Consider the following 24,095-nt stretch of genomic DNA (forward strand, 5'->3'; position numbering starts at 1 on the left):
GAAATGGAGCTGAAAACAATGCCCTCTGAAATATCCCTAGGTCTGTGTCAAATTCAATTGATCAATTATTATTTGAGGCAAATACTCTGCCCCAGCGGAAAAACTGATGCTTCTCTGTTTGAACCACTTGGCTGAGAATCAAAGAAAATAATACCTGCGGGTGTGGATCATCTCAGGTGACATCTCAGATTATAAATTACTCTTTTCTTTAAAAAAAAAAAGTGAATGAACCAACTCAAAATGAAGGAAATTTATTCACAATTTACCTATAAGGTTAATCATTGAAAGGAGGAAAACATGGCCACTTGATGAAGAGGTTCTTGAATTCAGTGGGCTTTTTTCCAGAATGTGTTTTGTGTGGTCGACATCACCTTAACCTTGCTCTGGGTTTGTCATGCTGCAACATCAAGGCCATCAAAACATGTATGCCGGATCCAGCTGAAAATGGGACTTTCTTTTCTGTTGCTTCTGACTTGATGCTGCTCAGTCGAATATCTATTACGTTCTAAATTGATCTATTTTATTCTTCCTAATTTCTAAACAAGAGTTTTCTTGCCTATTTCTGCCATGTCTTGCCTGCACTTAATGAGTGATTATTCATTCATGAGGAATATTTAATAAAAATGTTACAGGGGCTTCTGTATAGGGCCTCCCAACAGTAACTATTGAATGAATTGATACACCAGGAATCGATTAATACAAAAGAAGCTTTGAACCTTTCTTGGTGTCATAAGTATTACATTTTTAGTGGAAGGAGTAAGAGAGATGGAAAGGTCTTCAATACAGCCCCTGCGGTCCTCTACGTCCTGGATCTCAGGTCTCACAATACTAGAAGGTTCTATTCCCTGAATGCCAACCTTGTGATTGACTACTTGAAGTTAGAGCTCCCGGGTCTCTTCCTTCAGAACTTATTAATAAAAATCTGACTAGCTGAGGCTCCATACCTAGAAAAACATTTTGATGCCACTTAAACAATTTGTTCTCTTGTTATTTCTGTCTATACAGTCTTACTTTCCAAAAGCCAACCTGTATCCAAACTCCTGTAGTGACTGTAACTGGTTTAAGTTACCATGTTTACTTAGAAATTTAAATAAATACCTGTTAATATAATTGAATACATTAATTTATTAAAACAAGTTATATATAATTAAATATATTAATTTATTAAAACAAACTATTTAAAAAGTTTTTACTAATAACATAATAATTCTCTATATTGGCACACACACATATTGCGTTATTAAGCAAGACAAGACAGAAAATATGGTTTGAGAGCTTGAGCCACTCACTAGAAAATATCTGGTAGATCCTTCTTCAGATTGAAACTGCTCCTTTATTGTAAATGAGTTCAAAAGTAAGAAAAAAATAATTCTGAAAAATCCTTAGGAAAAAAGAAACTTCTTATAGTGCTGTATCTTGCCCTGACTTATTGATGTTATCATTTGCAAAAAGAAAATATATCTATAACCACTAGGTTGAGCCTTCACCAAAGTAGGAAAGTAGAAACAATGTTTGTTTGGTGACCAGCCACCACACTCTTGGTCACACCATGTGAAACACTTCCCTAGGCTTTCCCCACCCAGGCCTGCCGCTCTGTCTGTTCTCTCATCCTCCTAAGCAGCTCTGCCAAGCCACACTCCACCCCCCGTTCCGTTCTTTCAGGGGTCTATTTTTCCCGGAAGCGCCTCATCCTAAGAACGTTTCATGGTGGTGTTGAATCAAACCTCTTTATCTAATCAATCCTTCTGTTATCAAAATACCGTATTTTGCCAAGTATAATGCACACTTTTTTGCCCAAATTTTTTAGGGAAAAATAAGGATGCACATTACACATAGGTAGTACTAATTCCGTATCTATATAAATGTTTTTAATTTTTATATTTATGCTTGTGTGTTAAAAGTGTAACTCTAAAAAACAGTATCTGTATGCAAAAGAATACCTTAGAATATGATAGTCAGTTTTGATTCTAAATACAAACAGATAAATAATTAAATTAAAACATTAAAATGGAAGATTTTTTTTCCTGAAAGTTTGGGCCAAAAAGTTGGGTGCGCATTATGCATGGCAAAACACTGTAGGTTTCTGCTAAGGCATTATAAAAACTAGAAATGGCCTCCTCATATTATCCGTGTCTGGCCTACTTTATTCCAGCCGTACCACAGTGCCTCGAGCTAAAGGAATGACCCCCAATTGGTAGATTTGTGGGCCAGGTAGCAGGCAAGTGGAAGAAATTGGGGTTGGGGGACCCAGAGGGCAAGGTGTAATTCCCTGGCTCCCTGCATAAAGCAGCATTGTCAGTGGCAATGACCCCAAGGTGTCCTTCCCTATGACGTTTGCTACTTATATCACTAAAAATTGCATTAGTAAACTAATGACTATTTCTACTAACTTACGGACCCCGCCTGATAAGAGCAGGCAGTGCTGCTATTATAGTCTGATTTTCAAACATCAAGTGTAAGTTAAACTTGAATGTACTTTTTTGTCTGCTAGACTTCTGTATTGTATTTTAATAGAGTATTTAATATTTACATTAATTTACCAAATCTACACAGGTAAGGGATTTGTGTGGTTCAGGAGACTTATGATTTACTCTCCCTTTCTCTCTATAATCCTAAATAAAATGAAAAACTGATTTATATGAGTGTGTCTACAGTTTCCAACTTGAATGTGATTCTGAGAAAAATTTCATTTTTCATCATCTGCATTTCTTTGAGTTCAGTTTAATTGCAATAACAGAAATATACATATTGTACATAACATATATGTGGTCTTAAACCTTATAGTGTCTATTTCTAATTCTAGGGTGCAATTAAAAGGAACTTATCCAGTAAGTATATCTTAGCTACCAAAAATAGAGTACAATTTAAAAGAAGGAATAAGTTCCTTGGATCTTGGAGCCTATATACATTGGGCTTGATTTTTAAGACTTACAAATATCTTCCACAGCAAAGAAATCTTGTAATGATAAAGGGGTTTGGTGGGTTCTGAGTGATTAATGTTTACATTTTGAATATGAATATATTTTTGGAAAAACTTTGCTATTTTCTTCCTATATTTGTCAACTCTTGCTGTATCATTTGACTTTAGAAATGAAGTTTATCAAGTGTATGCTTGGTGATGGGGGAGGGGAAAGGAAGGAGGGCAGAATGAACTGAAGATAGATACAACTCAACTCATTCTTGTGTTATTTGATATAAAAATTTTAGTGAGCCCAGGTTATATGCCATAGGTTATAGTATACATAGGGCATGATTTTCCTCTGCTGCATACAGCACATTCTAGGGAATTCCAAATTCAGGGTTCCTGGTTAAAGGTATAACATTTTCTTGGCATTTTAAAGCAAAGAACAAACAGAGAATGGTGGATTTATGTACTATGTACATATGGCCTGGTTTAGTAGTCTTTTATGGTAATTGGGAAGCAGGCATTCAAAGAATGGTATGCTACTCCATTAGCTCTACATTATGCAAATCTTCTATTTGATGGCTTATCGTGGTAATTCCTTGGTTAATTAGGTTTTACAAATGCCAGAGAAAATGCTACTACATATGCTTGATACAAGACTGTTGCATTGCCAGGGGAGAGGGTTTGTTTTCTGGGTTTGTTTTGCAAAGCTTTCATGTTGAGTTGCTTATTGATGGAAGTCAAATCTCTATGTGTTTCCAAACATAGCTCATAAGACAGATAAATAAGAAATGGTAAAATATGCCTAAAAAGTTCCTTTGTCCTGTGCATCAGGTGAAGAAGTGGCCAGACCCAGGCGTTCCACACCAACTCCAGAACTTATAAGGTAAGTGTGGGATACATTGGCTGTGTTTTATGCAAGACATCGCCACCACTGTCAACAATTTAGCCTATCTCATTTGGGCTAAACTCTCAGCTCCTGTTTTAAAAAGGACCTGCCCATATGTGTAAGTCCATAGCATGATTCAAATGTTATCATTTCTCGTAAGTCCAGCCTGAGGGAGACCTTCAGGAAAATACTCTGTAGTCATCTACAGGAATTGTCTATCAGAATGTGCAGTCCCCTCCCTAATGGGAGGGTTGAAAGTCTATGTGAAGAGGTCCTTTGGGGTCTGGAATGCTAAGCTGAAATATGATTATATTTTCTTACAAAGAGTAGCTGTTTAATTGGATACAGTTTCATGATACATTCCACCTGCCGCATACCAAAGGAATCTTCTGTTTTGGTTTTGGCAAAACATTATATTTTACACTGTGTATTTATTGGATTAAGCAAGTGTTGTACAAATGGACATTTTTTTCCAAAAAAAAACCCCTCCTATTTATGAACTAAATCTTTTAAATTTTCTTTCCTCCAACCTCTTTCCCCACTTCCCCTCTTACCTCCCACCACACACACACACACACACACACACACACACACAGAACTCATTAGGATCAATCTGGGGAAGAAACTGAGAAAATTGTACAACCCTTTGTTAATAATTAGTGTAAGTAATAATAGGGGAAAAGAATGAGAGTTTAACTTATTATCCTCCTTTTCCCCCTGATTTCTCAATACTCTTTTCTTCTTTCTGAGATGCGCTGTGTTAAGGTATCAGGAGGTTATATATAACTAGTCTGTTGGATAGGAGGGAGAGAGAGATGTAATTAGAAGCTGGTAGGCCCATTTTCTCATTCAAACACAAACTCCCTGGGTGGCTTATCACTTAGCCTCCCCATGCCTGTCTGTGTTTAATTATTATATAAACTACATTAACTACAACACAGAAATGTGGATATCTTAAGGTGCTTTGCAATAAACTGTTATCTCTAGTGTTATTTCGTCTGGGTATGGAGAATCACAATGCTTTGAAAGAGTTCTTCCCCTTCAGCTTATTGAATCAGCACCTTGGTCCCCCATTGAGAACAAGGGATCTTATCCTCTATCAACTCTCTTGTCTGTAACACTTTTGACATCCTTATATATACTTTCTAGACCTACAGGAACTTATGCACATGCATACATACATACACAAGAACACTCACACGCCCACTGCCTTACTGTGAAAAGTTTGTGAAAACTTGTACCTGGTTTTCAGCATTAATATTTCCTTTGTCTTGTTTTGCTTTAATGTACATGATTTAGCAAAAAACCTCCAGATGACACCGTGGCCCTAGCTCCCCTCTTTGGCCCACCATTAGAATCCGCTTTTGATGAACAGAAGACAGAAGGTAGGAAAAATGTACATATCTGTAGATTTTTCTTCTTTTTATTAACTTACCTCAAGGAAATATATGTGTTTTGAGGCATATTTTTAATGTATCATCAAATCTCCAGTAGTTGTGTTTGGTAATATAAAACGCTCTTAAAAATATCATTTGACTTAAGAGCACCATGGTACATATATAACAAAGTGTTATTTTTTCTAGGATCCATTGGTGAGGGAAATTAAATATAAGTGTTAAGGACAAGACTTGAAAACATAATGAGCAGGCCAGGCTACTGTAACAAAGAGATGCCAAAGTACAGTGAAGTCAACAAGAAAGAGTTTTATTTGTTTCATGTTAACAGTCCCAAAGTAAACAATATAGGACTGTCGGGTGGCTCAGCTGTCCTCAGCATGTAGTTTTCCTCTCTGGGCCCAAGGGGGCTGCCCCAGCTCTCATGATCTTCCAGTCAAGGGCAAGGGGGTGGGGGTGGGAGGGGCCAATGGGCCTCACTGCCATTTCTTGTAAGAGCAAAATCTGGAAGAGACACCCATCACTTCCAACCAGAGCCCATCATAGATCATTTAGTGCCACAGAGTCAGCTAAAACTCTTGAATTGGGGAAAAATGGAGAGAACGTGCTGGAAGACAGCTAGCAGTCAGCCACATCTGGACATTTTTCAATGATATACTTAGGAAAATGTACAGGAAACATCACTATATCCTTCTTCAGTGAATTGTCTACAACTTAGGTCCTGCCATGAGGTTATCAGTTGTCTCATTAACTTACCTGGGATCATCTTGTTCTTATAGAGGTGATGATGTAGTGACTACAGACAGGATTTGATTTGTGTCTTTTAACTCCACTTACAAAAGGAAACCTGATACACAAAATAGAAAACAGTTCTTAAAAATCAAGGTGGTGTTTGACACTGAATCCATTTATAAAGAATGCTACTTTACATCTTTAAAGAATGTTTACTTTTATGTTAAAACAAAACAAAGCTAAGATCATCTTTGAGGTTCATGATGGAGGGGAGATACATCCTGGACTTATCTGTGAGCCTGGCTTAATTGTTCTTTAGCTGGTTTTGGCCCCGGAAGTTCCAAAATTTCCAGCATTTGGAACAAGCACACTTACTCTTCCAATACCCATGCTTATCTCTCACTTCTTTTGATTAATTTTTCTATCACTAGTTTAAAAGGACCAGAGGAAAAATAAAATATGTATTTTGGAGTCAAGTATGCATGCCTGGGGTCAGATCTTAGCTCCCCTACTTTGCTCTTGGGCAAGTTATTTAATCACTCTAATCTTTGGTTTCCTCTCCTGAAAATGGTACTAATACCAGCCATATGGTGGTGTTGTGAAGATTAAATATATATAAAAATAGTTGTGGGCCTTTTGGTAAGTGTTTTATATACATTTTGCATATATTATATTTCTATCCTCCTTTAATCCTTTTAGTCACTCTCTGAGGTTGCTCTGATTGTCTCTACCCTAAAGGAAGGGAATTTCAGAAGTTAAAGGACTTGCCCAAGGTCCACAGTAAGTGTAGAGGCCGGAGTCAAGTCCACATCCAACTAACTTTCCAGCTTGTGTTTTATAACATAATGAATTACAATTAGTATTTATATAGCCACTGGCACATGATAGGTGCTGGGAAAAGCTATTGACATGGTTACCGTAGCAATTTAAAAAAAAATCAAAAGGAGAAGACAAAAGGAATAGAAGAGCCCTGGCTGGGTGTCTCAGTTGGCTGGAGCATTGTCCCACACACCAAAAGGTCACAGGTTCCATACCTGGTCAGAACACAGACCTAGGCTTGCAAGTTCAATCCCCAGTCAGGATGCATACAGGAGGCAACCAATCGATGCTTCTCTCTCACATGGACATTTCTCTGACTCTGTCTGTCTGTCTCTCTCTCTCTCTCCCTATCCATCCCACCGGCCCCTGCCAAAATCAATAAAAACATACCCTTGGGTGAGGATTTTAAAAAAAGAAATATAAGAAATCTTAGAGTCAATGCTCTTAGGTTCAATGCCTACTTGCCCTGGTTTAATTGGCTATACTTTAGATGTCTAAGCACTTGTTTATTTTTCTGGTTCTCTTAAGATATTTACCAAATATTCTTAGATAACTTAATTTCTCTCCGTGATACTGTGAAAGCTTTATTTAAAGACCCAGTAAGATCCTTTAAAAATACAAACCACTGTATTGAACTCAGGCATTTTAATTCTTGAAGCATATTCATAACCAACTTTAGATAAACCCACATAAAGCAAATTTCCATGGGATTAATGCTTGGATTTTCAAATGGGTGCCAGAAACTGAGCCAGTATATTCAGAATGTCCTTAAGTGACCAAGCAGGAAGAAAATGCAGTTTTTATTTAGCTATATGTAAACACACAGACACCCCCCTCTACACATACAAAAACACACGCCCTACTCCTATTTCCTTTCTCTGCCTGAAAAGAACAAGGAGCAGCACATTCCTAAATTAATTTGCTAGTCCTGAGGCAGGAGGGGAATAATTGTGTGAAGCTCAACTTTAAATTGAAATGTTAAGTTCTAAAATCTAGGAGTGTTTTTTTTTTAAACTCACCCTGGAAATTTTTTTTTTTTTTTTTTATGTTTCCAGTTCTTTTAGATCAGCCTGAGATATGGGGTTCAGGCCAACCAGTTAATCCAAGCATCGAGTCGCCAAAGTTAACAAGGCCTTTTCCCACTGGAAGTAAGTTCTGTCTGGAAAAATAAGTGACTCATTTTACCGTCTGTCTGCATAGTGAAATTAGGCAACTCTTAGAAAGTCTACGTAAGCAATATTTGGACTGTATAATATTCAGAAGAAATGTTATTCCAGCAAGCTTTAGAGTTAAATGAATCAAGGGCAGGTTGTCAAGGCAGAGTAACATAAATAAAGTAAAATTATTAACTTAGGATCATAGTCTCTTCTGACATCAATAGGCTCACTTAGTCATTCATTTATTTAGTCATTCATTCATTCATTCATTCAGACAAGCAAGTGAGCTAAAGAACCTACTATGCTCCAGGCATGGGCTATCACACAACACAGAGGTATCACACAGCATCAAGTCTGGTGTGGTTTCTGCAAGATATGCAGAATAACTGAGATTGCATAGGATAGAAAGGACACATTGGGAGGAAAGAATGATAATTGGAGAGCAAGACAAACGACATGATAGAGAGAAGCTGAGACAGGAGATCCAGGCAAATTTATCTCAAAGCAGGGTCCTGAGCCCGACTTATTCCAGCATTCCCCTGTCCTGCTCCAGGTAGCTGGGGAAGAAGGTCCTAAAGATCTTTATAGTCCTTCACCTGCAGTGGGTCGGGCTATTTGGGCTGAATTGATTGCTCATTCAATCAAGTCACCTTCTGATGGATTTATTGAATTCTCATTTCAGGAGACTTAACATGGCAAATGTGCATATGGAAAGCACTCCTTAAAAACCCCATAGGAGGAAGATTGTATCTCAGAGAAAGGTGTTTGGGGGTAGAGGGGGAACACAGGGACATTTTTAGTCTGTGAGGCTCATACACAAACCAATTAATATAATACTTTTTCCAGCTCAGCATCCCCCCTGTTTCTGCTTTTTGGTGCCTTAAGATAATCATAGGAATTAACCCAGGGATTCCTAATCAGTGGCCCAAGAGACTATTTGCTGGAAATGTTGCTATTAGCCATGTAATCCAGTCTTTCCAAGGGTATTTCCTTCATAAAGTAGGAAAAAAAATCAACTGTTTTTAAACTTGGACTTTCAAAAATGTGTTTTCAGAGGATTAGAACCCCAGTGGCATGAACTCTTTGGATATACCAGATACAGCCAGTGACAAGGAAACATTCATATAAAGAAAGAATAAGGAAAAAAATGTACCTGTTGAAGCTGTAAGTCCCAGTTTTGCCCCAAAAATGACAAGTCCAGTTTAAAAGGATTGGGGCCATAATACAATACTTTTTCTACCTTCAAGGGTTTTTTAGCCATAATTGTTACAAAGGTAATATGTTCATTCTTCCTTGACCCAAATCATTTTGCTTCAAGCTTTCAAAAATATACTAAAATTTAAGACATAAAACTTAGAAAAATCTTTCCAGACTCAAGCCATATAAAGCCATGGGACCCAGCCTTTCCAAAGACTGGATGTAATATCCTGACTATATTAAAAACCTCTCACCTGAGTCCCCACCCAAGCTGCTCTCATTTCCATGATCACACCCTGGATTGTAACTATGTGTTAACATGATACTCAATAATTCAGTCATAAATTCCTTGAGGGCAGAGGCTCCTTTTATTCAACCCTGCGTACCTAGTTCCTAGTACAGGTTGTAGGAAGTTTGTCAAAAAAAAAAGTAATGAATGAATAAAATAATAACATTATTATGGCTATTATCTTAAATTCTCTTGGCAAATTCTTATTATCGTAAAGTGGAAGAATGTGAATGGGACTTGCGTCAGTTCCTTAGCTTTGAATTTAAAAAAGAAAAATTGGACCATTTAGCAGCTGTTCCACTTCCAGGAGCAGGAATATGAATGAATGCCTAAGTCCTGCTTCTCTACGAAATATTGGGTAACCCAGGGAGAAAGTAACCAGTAATGCCGGGCTCCTCATTTCTTCACAGCACCTCCACCACTGCCTCCAAAAAATGTACCAGCCACTCCACCCCGAACAGCCTCCCCCATCACGGTTGGACCAGGTAAGCTGCAGCTCCTTCTGTGCTGGGATGATGGGGCAATCAGAACAATAACCCCAGCCTTCCGCGTGCCCCTGTGTTGGAAGCTATAGACTCAACTATACATGAAAATATTTGCAATTACTTTTACTTCCATTACAGTCTACCATGAAGACTTATTTTAAAGAATCACTCTCAAGTTTCACAAGAAAAGATTCACTTTCTCAACTAATTTTTCTCTGCATATTATTGCTGAATGAGGGCCACATTTACCTTTAAAATGACAGGGAAAAAAATTCACTATTGAAAGTCATTGTTTAGTTATGTCACTTCATTGGATCTCATTTTAATGACATGCAAAAATAGTCTCAAGACACAGTTTGTAATTTTCCAATAACAGATAAAATCTTTGCCAGAAGTAAAACTATTTATTCTATAAAGACATAAAGTGGTTCCAAGGACATGCAGCATACTGGTAAGCTCAGGTGGTGGGGAATTTTTTTTTCTAGTAACCATAAAAATACTTACTATCCCATGGCAAAAAGATGTGCAAAGAGGATGAAATATCTCAAGCAATTGCTGCATGCCTTTAGACAGATAATTTCTAAGGCACATCTTTATTTTCTATTAAAATCAATACTACATATTCATATAATTTATAATCTACCTAGTCTTATTGGGCTAGCAAGTCAAAAGCAGTAACAGTTATTTTATGTGTCTGGGCCTTTAGAATGTGGTTCTTTATCACCCTCAGAATTCTGTTGCAGCTTCATCCTTTGCTATTTATGCAACCTGGTGAGTTTGATAGCTACAGAGTGGGATATTTGTCAACAAGAGCAAATGCAAGACATAGTCATTTATGAAATTTATATTGACTCAGGCCCAACACAGAGTCATCCAAAGTATCATAGGTAAAGTGTTTGCAAGTTCAAATCATTTTGGCCCCTTGTATCTCTTCCATTAATACATTAGATATAAATAAAGCTACTATGAACTTATAAATATTGTGGGTTATGCATACTGCTACCTCATTTATCTGTAGCTTGGAAACTTGAATATTAGCTCTTTTCAAATGTGAAATATGAAACTACTAAGCTGCTTCTTGTAGCCAAAGGATTATTTAAAGGTAAAGTGGCTTCTCTTCATGCTTTGCAATTATTTAGGTCATGATTTTAAATTTGAATAACCTCAGTTTTAAAAAAATATAGTTCCTCACACAGCAGTTGTTATCAAATCTTTCCTGCCAAGCTACAGAAGGTAGTTTTTACTTTATTTCTCATATTATTGATAACACAAAAAGAATAGCTGATGCTAATGTTTAAACAAAACATAATTTTCTGTCTCATGACTTCCGATATATATCACAGTTATGCCTCTGATGTTAACTGATTAGACCTAATGAAAAAATAAGTTATACAGATGTTTTTATAATTTTCTTCCTTGTTAAACAGGTATATATGTTCTAATAAGTAGTAAATGTCTTCTCAATAACCTATGTGTGTGCTGCGTGTGGGGTGTATATGTGTATGTAAATATATCTGTGGGGATATCCCTTTAAATAACCTCTGTACTGTGTTTCTGGTATACTTAAGGTAGAAGATATACAGCTAATTATGATGTGTTATTTTTTTTTAACTAGCAGATATTATAATTAGTTTTGCCGAACATTTTAATTTAATACGCTAGAGTAGAGAATCATTTTCAAATGCGAGGCTGACTTCCAGCTATCTCATTCCTATTGTGTTGCATGCATTTCAGTAGGCCAGGTTTTCACAAGGGACCTCCCTTCTGGAATTGGCAGTTCCCCGGCCCGTCCTTCCCTGTGACCCTCGCACTGCCTTCTCAAAGCGATCACAGGCTGCACTGTCGTGAGCAGCCCTTGAGAGCAGTAGCACGGTCAGCACTTCCGACGATGGGAACAGTAGCTAATGGGTCACCCTGCAAAAAGGGAAATAATCACGTGAAAAGGGTGACACTCACATTCTCTAGGGAATGTAAGTTCTCCTCTCCCCTTCGGCTCTGATCAAGATATTTTTACATCATGAAATATGCCCAGTGAGGTACTTTGAAAGGCAGTCTATTTACCAGGTTTTGCCTTATCCCCTCCCACCCCGCCCTCCATACAAATAATATTAACAAAGTCGATTAAAGCTTAAAATCAACTACTTTAACCACAGGAAATGACCAGTCAGCCACAGAGGTCAAAATAGAAAAACTACCATCAATCAATGACTTGGACAGCATTTTTGGCCCAGTGTTGTCCCCCAAGTCTGTTGCTGTTAATGCTGAAGAAAAGTGGGTCTGTTTCTCTGATACGTCCCCGGAACATGTAACTCCAGAGTTGACTCCAAGGGAAACGGTGGTGTCCCCACCAGCTGCATCAGGCAACCCAGATGACTCCCCAGATCTGGGGCCCCCGAGCCCTCCCGGCCCCGCAGGTCCTCCGGGGCCCCCTGGTCCTCCTCGAAGTGTACCGTCGCCGCTCAATTTAGAAGAAGTCCAGAAGAAAGTCGCTGAGCAGAGCTTCATAAAAGATGATTATTTAGAAACAATCTCATCTCCTAAAGATTTTGGGTTGGGACAGAGAGCGACTCCGCCTCCCCCTCCACCACCCACCTACAGAACTGTGGTTTCGTCCCCCGGACCTGGCTCGGGCAGTGGTACGGGGACCACCAGTGGTATGTCTTACTGTGTGAGTGTGCTTCGCGTGACCGGGAATGGCCGTGGCTGCTGCAGTATGAGCAACACCCTCCTTCTGCCTGGCAGTTGGCTCTAGAGCTTCAGTCCTCCCTCCTTTGGTCTGGGTGTCCTGTGGCCCTGTGGCATGTCCTAGTCCATCGAATGCTGGCAGTCCTAGTGCAAGTCTGTGGATGTGCTCCGCCCTGCCCCCCAGCCCTGAGGAGTGCCCACCCTCCCACCCTGCACTTACGAAGTATAAGTTTTTAAACAAAGCTGTGATCTCATTGTTTGGAATTAAGGCAAGTTGTAGAAAAACAGATTTCATAGCCAGCACGTTTCATGTTAAAGGTCTGATTTCCTTGTCAGGTGTCTCCACAAGGGCCCTAGTTTTGTTTTGTTTTTTAAGTTTGTTTTGTTTTCAGCTTTATTAAGGTATAATTCACAAATAAAATTATAAGGTATTTAAAGTACACAACATGATGATGCTATATACATGGAAAAGGATTATATACATATACGTAAAAGGACTCCCCACATCAAGTTAATTAACACATCCATCATCTCACATGTCTACCTTTTTTTAAAAAAAAATTGGTGAAAACATTTAAGTTATACTCTCTTAGCAAATTTCAGCTATATGATACAATGCTGTCAATTACACAATGTAACTACCACGTTATATCTTATATTCTCAGACCTTTTTTATTGTATAACTGAAAGTTTGTATTTCTGTTTCCCAAGGATCCTAGTTTTTGTAAGTCAATGTGAGGGGGGTTTCCTTCTATTTTTCTCTTTTTTTTCTTCCTTCCTTCCTTTCTTTGTGAGGAGAGAATCCTCTAATTTATTTCAGAAAAAAAGGTGTTTGAAAAGGAGATTTTAGGGGACAGCAAAAAGGAAATAGCTTACTGCATCCCCAACCTAATCAAGCTGCCACTAAAGACTAATTATTCTCTGATTTCCTTTTGACATGCTCATCACCCTATCATGTCAATTCTAAATATGGTGGCAGGTGATGGGAAAGTTTATCAAAAATGTATGTTTTGGAACAATATTTGCAAATGCTGGCATTGAATCTGATTTTTTTTGTTTTTTCTTATTCCAAGTTTCATTTTGCATTCTGTAATTATGAAAGGATGGGAATCCCTGCCATGCATAGCAGAGAAAGATCAAGATTTTTCTAATGCATCTTCTTCCATACTGTTTATTTCACTAGTGCACACGTTTGTCTGGCAATACCCTCCAGTGCCTGTGGGTTCATTTATGCACTTCCCTGGGGGTGTCATGTGCTGTTGATTTTTTATTTGCTTTGAAAAAGGATACCAAGTTTAAGTTATTTAGATCTAGTAAGAGACAGAAAGGAAAGACATTTATCTCTGTCCTAATAGTCAATCATCATCGTGGCCCCTTTCATTGAGTATCTTTCAGTGCTTGCTCTGAGTGTGCAAGTTCCTCTGTGTTTTAAATGAGAGCATCCAAAGTGATCAAGGAGAAGGCTGCATATTCACCTGTACCGCACACAAAATCAGGGTCTCATACCACGAAGTGTGCCCCCTGTGCTCTTCCCCACTAAACAGGGAAAACTATTCAATATTCAGATGAGCTTGGGAGACGTGTTAAAGCATAATCAGCAGATTTACTTTTTTAACCATAGGACCTTTGAGAGGCTTTATTTTGCTGATCATAGCAACTGCCATAGCTTCTTGTCCTGGCACCATGTCGAGTGCTTTATGCATATTATTTTATCCTCACAACCTTGTATGGTAGACACTCTTATATCCCCCTTTTTACAGAGGAGAAAACTGAGGCTCAGAGGTATCTAGTAATTTGCCCATGTTTACTCAGAGGGGGTAGACGTGGGATTCACACTCAGGCCTGTCCAGCCCAGAGCCTATATTTGTAATCACTGTTATCTACAGGCACTCTTCTAAGGCCTAGTTACAAAACATCTCAAATTTATTTGACAACTGACACCCACCTGTACTGTGCTGTCTCATCAGCAAGATCACGAATATTCTCTCAGAACGTACTCCTCAGTGCTCTTCTCTATAATTCTAGAAGGTTAGAACATCACCTTCACTCTCTATTGCTTCTTTTGGTTTTTTCTGGGATATAAGCTCCTTACTTCTCTGTAAAGATAATAAAGGGCCCCTTGGTAAAGCCTTCAGTTTAGACCTCAAACCCAAAGAAGTTGGCTGCCCATTATCAGAGAAGGGTGGGTTTCTGTTGTCTTCCTTGGGGCCCTCTTTCCTGGGCCAGGCTCTCGGTCTTCTCAAAGAGCCTTTCAAGGGATAACGCCCTGTCTCCAGCGGCAGCCCACTAAGCTCTTGTCGGGGGTGGGGCTGTGGGAGACATTTGTTTAATTGACTTGACCACTCTTATAATGAGTGGAGAAAGGAGTTTGGGCTGTCTTTCTGGAACCTTTGGGAGTTTTGTTGTTGTTTTAATGTTTAGCTTCCATATCCTCATTTGAAATTACTTTAAAACGTTGCCAGTAAAGACTATTGATTCTTAATAATTGAACTGGAAAAAACTATACTTTGATGGTATTAAAGGATTGAATTTCTAAGTGGAAGATTGAACTGGGCCAATGAAGCTCATGAATAAATGAAACTTTGCACCATTATCTCCTTAATTAAGTCCCAGTTTATTTGCTGCCAAATGATTTATTGATGAAATATACATAGACTGTCAGAAATGTAAATTTAGGATTACACCAATAGGATATAGCCTCTTGTTTTAAAAATTAGCGATGCTCCTCACCCTGTTTTTCATAACACTTAGCTAAATAAGACTAACTTTTCCTGTACTTCTTAAAAATCTATTTAATTAAATATCATTATGCTCATTTGTTAAAATTTCATTCAGAGCACAGTAACTGTCACCCACCAACTTTAGGCAGTTTTCACAGCTTTGTAAATCAAAAGAGTTACTTGCTGTTGAAAAGCAATTGGAAGTTAAGAATTTGGTCCAAAAAGTTCAGTTTTCTTATGACAAAAATTAAAAACACCTAGCTTGGCCAGAACATGGCTTTCCCGGAACACAGACTCTGATTCTTGGCAAGGGCTGTCACTCCTGTGTGGATCGTGTGCCAGGGGGTGGGGAGGAGAAAGAGTCTCACTGGCCTGCAGCAAGTTTGGAGGCCAGGGAAGGAGAGGTGTGAGTAAAGATAAAATGGTCTTTGTGCAACATTTCCCAACTTGGAATGCCACAGCAATAGTAAAAGATGTTATCCACAGACACCACACATGCACATCCATCCATAAACAAATGAATTTGAGTTACCTGCGTTTGAATTAACCAGTGTTAATTCTCTGTTCAGTATGGAAGCCACTAGCCACATGTGGCTATCTTAATCTTAATTAAAATTAATTAAAAATAGTCCTTTGGATACAATAGGCATAATTCAAGTGCCCAATGGCTGCCTGTGGCTTGTGTCTATCTCATGGGACAGTATTCATTCTAGAACCTTTTCATCCCTGCAGAAAAGCTCCATTGAACAGTACATTTTTAGGGTTTGTAATGTGCTAGTCACCAAAAAGGAAACATAGCATTTAACCATTCCAACATATATTTAATACTTTCTTCAAATAAATGACAAAATTGTGTTCTAAAAAACGCAATGGGAAAAGGATGCGTAGTCTCTTCCACATTTTGAAATGCATGTATTTTATTTCGCTTGATTCTGCCCACAACATTGTGGTGTATTAGCCTCATTTTACAGATAGGAAACAGACGCTCAAAGATGGAACCTGGCCATAGTCACAAAGCCAATAAATAGCAGAGCCCGGATCTGACCCCAGGTCTGCTGGATTCCACTTATTACTGCTCCCCAGGTGCCCCCAATGCCCGCCCTCACCCATCCAGCCACCCACACAAAGAGACGTGAATGTTGAAGCTATAGTTCCATTGTTTTCAGGGGTTATCAGGAAAACCATGATGGAACTTCAGGGAGAAAGCAATAAATGGGGTGAGAACATATCAATGGTTGTCAACTTTTTTGGATTCACAAAATTCAGATAGTGTACATATGATATTTAAAGTTAAGCCTTAACTGGTAGTGTTGTCCAATTATTTTCCATCATTGTTCTTGAGAATAAACAATGCTTGAAGAGAAAATGAAAGTATAATTGAAGATCAGAGAATGATAGAAAAGTACAAATAATAACCTCTACACTCCTATAACATGAAATAATTTTGTAATCTCACAAAAGCATGTGAAGCCTTGGTTTAGTTGCGAAATAACCCCTCAGGCCCTGAATATCCTCTGCTGAACCTCAGGGTTCTTGTCAAGTAGGGTTTGGTTCTTAAACACTCCCTTAGTGTCTTCCAACTGCATAACAAATTAATTAAATCAATCCAGTAATGAAAACGTGGGTCAAAGCAACTGTCCATAAAGAAAACCAGTTAACTGGCCTCTTTTTCTTTGCTTTTAGTTCTGTCTTTATCGAAAGACCCATCTTTACCATCATCATCAACATCTATTACATTCCATTTTTGTAGCATTTTATAGTTCAGTAAACACTTTCATAAATATTTTCCATTTTTATTTCCATTTTAACTCCCTTTTAAGGTAGAAACATGTCTCATTTTTTTAAAACAGGAAGCTGAGGTTCAGAGAGGTTCAGGTCCCAAGGTTGATAGGAGGCAGACCGGGCCAGAACTCAGATCATCCGTCTTTTCATCCAGTTTTTCCAATATTCCACACACCTTTGGTGATAAGCCCTTACTGAACATAGTCTTTAAATTTCCCTTCTGGAACATGCAGGAAAAGGATAAGCAGCTGACCTTTCGCTGAAATTGATTCAGAAGACTATTTCTTGGAAATAGACCCCTGAACAGACATTTTGAACTTTTCCTATGTATGGTTTTCCAGCAAACGGAACCCCCCAAAAAGCCCCAGGAAACTTCCTGACAGAGATTTTGTTGTTTAAGTTTATTTCTCATCTCTTTGCTCTCACTTCTGTTTTTTTGAAAACATCCTGGGTTATAAATCTATTAACTTGAAAGAAAACTTTGTAGTGAGACCTGTCAAAACATACTCAATGTTTTCTTTCATTCAAGAGAAGATTAGTCAAAAAGACTAAGAATATTTATGTTGAGAGAGGTATGTGCTAACTGCCCATTCGAGAAGTTGAACTCTACAGTCCACCTAAAGCTACAAGACATTGCATTTGAGCTTGGGCTTTGGAGTTAAATAGATCATTTGAGCTGTGTGACCTTGAGCAAGTTACTGAATATCTCTGAGCTTTACTTTCCATTGGAAACAATACCTTCCTGTAAAGCTTACTGTGGAGATAAAATAAGATTATGGCTAGCATAGATTCTGACCCAATAAACAATAAAAAGAATATAGTAAAAAAATAAAAAGAGTGGTAATGACAGAGAGGAGGTGGATGTAGGGATGGGGATGGCGATAATAATTAGTAGGATTTCCCACTAATGAAATTCCAGTTAGAATAAACAGCACAAGGAAACACAACATGCTCGAGATTTCAGGTTGTTTAAACAAGAGGAGCAAAGTTTACCCCCAGGGACTCTCCTAAGATGAGAGCAGATGCTGAGACGGGTTTGCGGCTCAACTTCTTTGAGAATCTGGAAATCTGGAGATGGAGATGTTGGTTTTTGGTTCTCCAGGGGACAGTTTTGTGGCATATTGGAGGGGAGGCAGAGAGGGGCAGGTATTTCCCTGGGGCAGGATTTCCTAGAATTTTCTTGGAATGATTTGATACCTGTGCTTCTGACCAAAGTATAAAACATCTGGAAGTAGTTGAAACGTTTCTGAACAAGAACTGTTTGGAATATTGACTTAACTTTCTTAAGAGTTTTAGCCAAGTAGTTTACCTATGTATCCCAGACATATGAGTGACGATAAGCAGACGCCTCAGTCTAAGGACCCTACTGGTGTGCTGATTGGTGTGCATGCCGGCCTCTGTGTGTCTTCTGTGTTTCACATGTTTGTCATTGACAGCCAAGAAAGTAAATCCAAGAGGCTCTTTCAAAATCATCACAAAAATTATGGTGGGCAAAGTCTATGTAGAACAGATTCCTAAGCAGCCCCTTTTAAAATAGAATATCCTCTAAATTCAATGTATTTCTGTTATTAAGATTCTAAACACAAAGCACTCATGCAGCATCTAACTTGCCTCCTTGTATTTTGTCCTTTGCTTAACATCAAGTGTTTGCTTACATTTATAAAGTTAGCACTCATATCTTAAAGCATAGTAAACAGGATAAATCTGTAATACATGTCTAAATATATATAATAAGGAAAAATCATTCATCTTCCTTCAAGTTCTAACTTCCATTTTCACCTTGGACAAAATTAATCTCAAATATGCAAAAAACAAAAGAATTTATCACAAGTTTGGTGTGCATGTAGTTAAAATGAAAGCTACCCTTCACCCAGCTAAGAGAATCTTAAAAATATATTTCCTGTCACTAAGAAAAGGATTTACCTTTCACTGGGTGTCACATGACAACAAAAGACAATGAGCTTCAGCTTCTGCCATCAACCATAGTTCAACTGATTTTTTTTCTGTATTAGAAAAAAATACCATGTGCTTACAGTGTGGAATATACTAATGGCTGAAGTGGAAAAAAGTGTCTGGGACTGGCATTGCACTTTGGGAACGGCAAAGGAGAGATTAGTGATGATAGCACTTTGGGTTTCTGGCCATTTTTAACACCAGCTTGTTTTTTAGGTGCATCATCCCCTGCTCGGCCAGCCACTCCCTTGGTTCCTTGCAGCAGCACGACCCCGCCTCCACCTCCTCCCCGGCCTCCATCTCGGCCAAAGCTACCTCCAGGAAAACCTGGAGTCGGAGATGTGGTATGTTCCCTTCAGCCCTGGCTTGCTCAGCCACCTCCATTCCTGGTCTAAGTCTTAGATCACTTCTGCAAGTGGCCCTGACAGGTGGCATCTGAAAGACAGTCATTGAGGCATGGGTGTACATTGTATCCCTTCTCACATCTCTACCATCTTTCAAGCCACAGTCTAAAATGGTAGGAATCGGCACGCGGGGGCTCTCTGTTCTGATACAGTGGGTGTGATGCCAATCAACTGTGCTAAACCTTTAGAAAGGGAGGTGTTTCCCTGCACCGTTATATCTGGTTCTGAAAGACATCAAGAGAAGGCAAGTCCTTATTTCTGTCCCCAGACTACAGAGAAGTTATCCATATGGTAGGCACACTATATAGATATAAAGGAGAGTGGTGGCCCAATGAGTTTGTTCTGGAAGTTCCTTGCATTGTGTTGTAAGGCTGAGAGGTAGAAAACATTCTGTGTGAACAATGAAGAGATTCCTAGCAAAAGTAAATTTCTTTGGTATCTGTACAAAGGAGCCACAAACTGGTGGTGTTCATAATATTTGGTGTAGGGGCACACTGCAGTATTTTGTACTTAAATGTCTTGAAATGGGTTTACGCTCCCTGATTATATTACCTGCATAGTCCTTGAGAGCACGTGTGTTCACAGTCCTGAGACATCACTGAGCGCATCACAGATCTCAGCCTCTCTAAGTCTGATACTCCCAGTCAGTGCCGCGCTTTGTGGTTTATGCTTCTTCCAGCTCCATCCACAAGCTCCTGTATCAATAGAATCAATTTCAGTGTAAGCACAGTGCCACCTGTACTTTGAAGAACCTGAGTTGTTGTAACCGGGGCTGGGAGACATGAAAAATATAGAACAAAAGTACTATGACCTGTGTATCTAACTCTCCACCTCTTTTCTTCTCCCTGCAGCCCAGACCTTTTAGCCCTCCCATCCATTCTTCCAGCCCTCCTCCGATAGCACCCCTGGCCCGGGCTGAGAGCACTTCTTCAATATCATCCACCAATTCCTTGAGTGCAGCCACCACTCCCACAGTTGGTAAAAATTATCTCCTCTCTTTTAATCTGTTTGTGGTTTTGACTGGCTCTATTTTTGATCTGAAAACCCCAAGGCCTTATGTTTCTGGTCAAAATTGTTTTGCTGTGTGTTCTGCTACTATCATCTGACTCTTCTTTTAAAAGCACCTTCTCAGCAAAGGAGGCAAAGTGCTTTAACTAGGCAAACAAATAAAAGAACATTAACAACCTGTGTTTTGCAGGAATTCTCATGCTATTCCATCCAGAGCTATTTATAAAAGCAAGGATGAAATTGTCAAGGAAGGTCCTGTAATTTAGATATTATTTCTTATAATCAAAATGATCTCCTTTGAGGGGAAATGTTTATTTAAATTCCAACCATGTAGCTCATCCAAAATCACAAAATTTAGAACTTTTATTTTCTTGAAGTTTTAATTTCTTCATCATTTTTGGTAGTTTTTATTTCAACAGATGGTATACACATTGGCATTGTGGGACTTGAGCAAACTTTTTAACATTTTTTCCTAGAGCTTTTCAGTGATTTATGGTCAATGTTCCCTGAATGTTTGCTGGCATTTTGAGTAAATGCCTTTGTGCCTCTTTCCTTATGGCGTGATGAAAGTGAAGAGTTGAGAATGGCTGCTCAGCTGGGTGGTTTTCCCAGGTTGAAATGCCTCATTTTGCCTGCAGCATCTTCCCTTTCCCCAAGGCCGGTCTCTGTCTGTCTTCACCCATCTTCCCTAGACTCCTGCCACCTCTCCTGATTGCATGGTGTCTCTGACCTGGGGCTTTCTCCTTCCATTTTTTCCCCACTGTCCTTCTTTAGTGTCAGAACTTCCCTCCCAAGTCTCCCATATTATAAACCAGCTGACCATCCTGCATTGCCTGGGAGAATCATTAACCAAGGCTAAATAAATTCCTGCTACTTACCAAGAGCATGCTACAGAGTTGCCCATGTGAGTAGTAGCTTGATCGAAGCCTGCAGCTCTTCTGGAAAAGAACTCCCTATTTTTCCAGTGGAATAAGATAAGGTGTGCCTCCCAAAGTGGAATTCAACTATATCACATGCTCTGTATTATTAATTAGACCAGTCCAAAGAATCCTTCAGATTTGGTGAAAATACAGCCAGCTATTCAATTGCATACGATGCACTAACACAGATATTTAACATACACACACACACACACACACACACACACACAACTCCTTTATCTGCATCATTAATTGGCGCAATTTGGGGTCTCCTATTTTTATATGCCTATTAGTTTGTTTCTTTCTGGCTTTTAGGTTTGTTTTTTCTATAACATCCCGACCTTATTTTTAAACTCTCTTTAATACTCTTGATTGTTACAGCCATTTCCCCCACTCCTGCTCAGATTTTTTTTGTCGTTTGCTTGTTTTTCTTAAGACCATTGGTCCCACCCATTCCATGTGACTTTCCTGGTTGGTCAAAGGGAAAACAAGAATAAACTATCACTCAGAAAGCAAACCTCAAGTGACCTCAGATGACCATCTAACATGTTCTTTCAACTCATTGAGATTCACAGAGAAAACTGCACACACAGGGAATTTGAACTGTGCCCATGTTCTCTACAGTGTGTTTTTATACTCCCTGATGCAAAATATCTGCAACCCTGGCCTGTGACTTTAATTCTGAACACATCTAGTATGCATTCTTTCAAGATGAACCACAGAGGGTTTTATTTTAAAAAGCCACCTGAAAGGATAGTCACATTGCTTCATTGCTGAGGAGCATTCTGATTTAATCTGTTTAGTTTTTGTTATTTTTAATTCAGTTTTCATCTTCCCACTACATTCCTCATTCTCCTGTTCTTTATTTCCTGCTGCTGCGGGTCACCCAACAGCCACTTCTCACTGAAGTAACCGCATAGTCACATGACTGACCACCCAGCAGCTGCTTGTATATCTTTTTTTTGGAGAGGATGTGCTTCAGCTGTTAGTACAAAAGGACTGACTATTCCTGACTGTCTTGGGATGCAACTTAATGCACTCAGATGGCTCACGGAGGTAGAGGATTTCAGCAGTAAATTCTCTGAAGTTGATGGCTCCACATTTCCCTCCCACCACCACAATACTTTTTGACATTTCCTGAGACACTTGAGCCAAAATTGGATCAAGTATGGTGCGAACCAATAAGCAAAGTTGAACATAATTTAAGGACTAAAAATTTAAGAGCAAGTTTAATCTTCCTACATGACAGTTCATATAAGAATATGCCCCTGTAAGAATTTGGGCATAAAATCTTCCATGAGAGCTGTGATTATAAAGCAGTAAATCTTATGCCACACCTGAAACTAGGACTGTCTATAATGTCACACTCAAATAATGAAGAGCTCCCATGCGACTCTACTTCACTGAATTTAAGATGCCCATTAGGAGATGTGGTTATTTTATATATGACTAAAAAAGGAAGGGAGAAGCTGCCAGTTGAGCTAAGATGCAGTGCTTTCTTATCACAATGATTTGAGGACCCACTCCAAATGCAGAGAGGTTAAAATATGAAAAAGTGTACATCCTAGAATCAATAAAATCCAACTCTCTCTTTTTGTACTCAGAAAAACCTCACAGGACCTTCACTGTATGATTTTGGAGAAAAATCTATTAATATCGTAGGTATAGAGAAAATATTTAAAATTATTCTATTATAAGAAATAAACTCCTAGGCCTTTGAGATAGAAGTAAACAGGGAATCATCTCTAACTGTAACTATCCATTTTTATTACTTGTTTCTTATTTCTATTGGTGATAGTCAGGAATTTTTTAGATGTTTGCAGAATCTTCATTTGGGACCCCAATGCAAAAGACCACAGTAAAGACCATTTTTCTTCATTGTTAAATTAACTGTTTATTATATTCCTTCATTGTTAATTATGTGTTTCATTTGCCTCTTTAACATCCCAGGAATCTGTAATGAATGACAAGGAATTATTAGGGGCAACAAAGGAAGCCTCTGTGGAATTTGATGCATCCTTTGGTGTAGGAATTTGAGCAAAGGTCATTGGTATGCAGTACTGGGGGGTAAACCATAGCATCTAAAACTTAAAATATTTCCTCCAAACTTTTGTCTCTCCAAGCTGGAAGGCAGTTCTGCACTGGATAAGCTTTATGTTTAAAATACATATACTAATGCCAGTCATCCTGCATAAAAAGGAAAACAGGCAGTTGGACATGGATATTCTTGATCCCAATTAAAAATTCCCACGTATAATTTTAGTCTTTTTTCTTCTGCTATTTTTTGGAAAAGCCTGTCTCTAGTACTGACTTTCATATGTCAATTTGAGACTATCTACATGATTAGTCCTTAAGGAAATTTTTTTTCTTCTGTATTTAGTTTGAGTGTTGCCCTTATTTTAATCAAGCACAGACCTATCCAATGACTCATTTCAAATTCTCCAGTTTTTTTAGGATGTTTTCTTCCAAGCTCTCAATGTCCACAACCACTACAAAAAAATTAAGCAGCTCATTATTCAACCCTTATGAACTATTCTCTTGCAACTTCAGCTCAAATGGCAGTACTGAAGGCTCCTCATTTTAATGAAATTGTAAATAGGAAATTAGTGCTTCAAAAAAAAGAAAGTCCTCCTTCATCTCCCACTAGTAGGTGTAAAAAGGCACTGTTACATTGTTACCACACGTGTGACTGTTCTGCTTCCTATTTTCCCTTGAGACTATAGAATGCCCTTCTTAGTGCCAATTCCGTTTGTCCT

The 24,095-nt window shown here is 38.7% G+C and overlaps 1 protein-coding gene across 1 annotated transcript in view; it reads left to right on the top strand.

The window, feature by feature from the left end:
- Window positions 1-24,095, top strand: part of SGIP1 (SH3GL interacting endocytic adaptor 1) — a 197,708-nt gene that overhangs the window by 120,699 nt on the left and 52,914 nt on the right. Inside the window, exons 12-19 of the mRNA XM_054574374.1 lie at window positions 2,804-2,828; window positions 3,740-3,791; window positions 5,094-5,179; window positions 7,795-7,887; window positions 9,793-9,867; window positions 12,021-12,521; window positions 19,224-19,351; window positions 20,263-20,389. Of these exons, the coding sequence (XP_054430349.1) occupies window positions 2,804-2,828; window positions 3,740-3,791; window positions 5,094-5,179; window positions 7,795-7,887; window positions 9,793-9,867; window positions 12,021-12,521; window positions 19,224-19,351; window positions 20,263-20,389 (1,087 nt within the window). The remainder of the gene's footprint in view (window positions 1-2,803; window positions 2,829-3,739; window positions 3,792-5,093; window positions 5,180-7,794; window positions 7,888-9,792; window positions 9,868-12,020; window positions 12,522-19,223; window positions 19,352-20,262; window positions 20,390-24,095) is intronic.

The sequence above is a fragment of the Pteronotus mesoamericanus genome, unplaced genomic scaffold, assembly GCF_021234165.1.
Source record: "Pteronotus mesoamericanus isolate MK-2021 breed Mesoamerican mustached bat unplaced genomic scaffold, CSHL_Meso_final contig_105, whole genome shotgun sequence".
In the NCBI taxonomy this organism is placed as follows: Eukaryota; Metazoa; Chordata; class Mammalia; order Chiroptera; family Mormoopidae; genus Pteronotus; species Pteronotus mesoamericanus.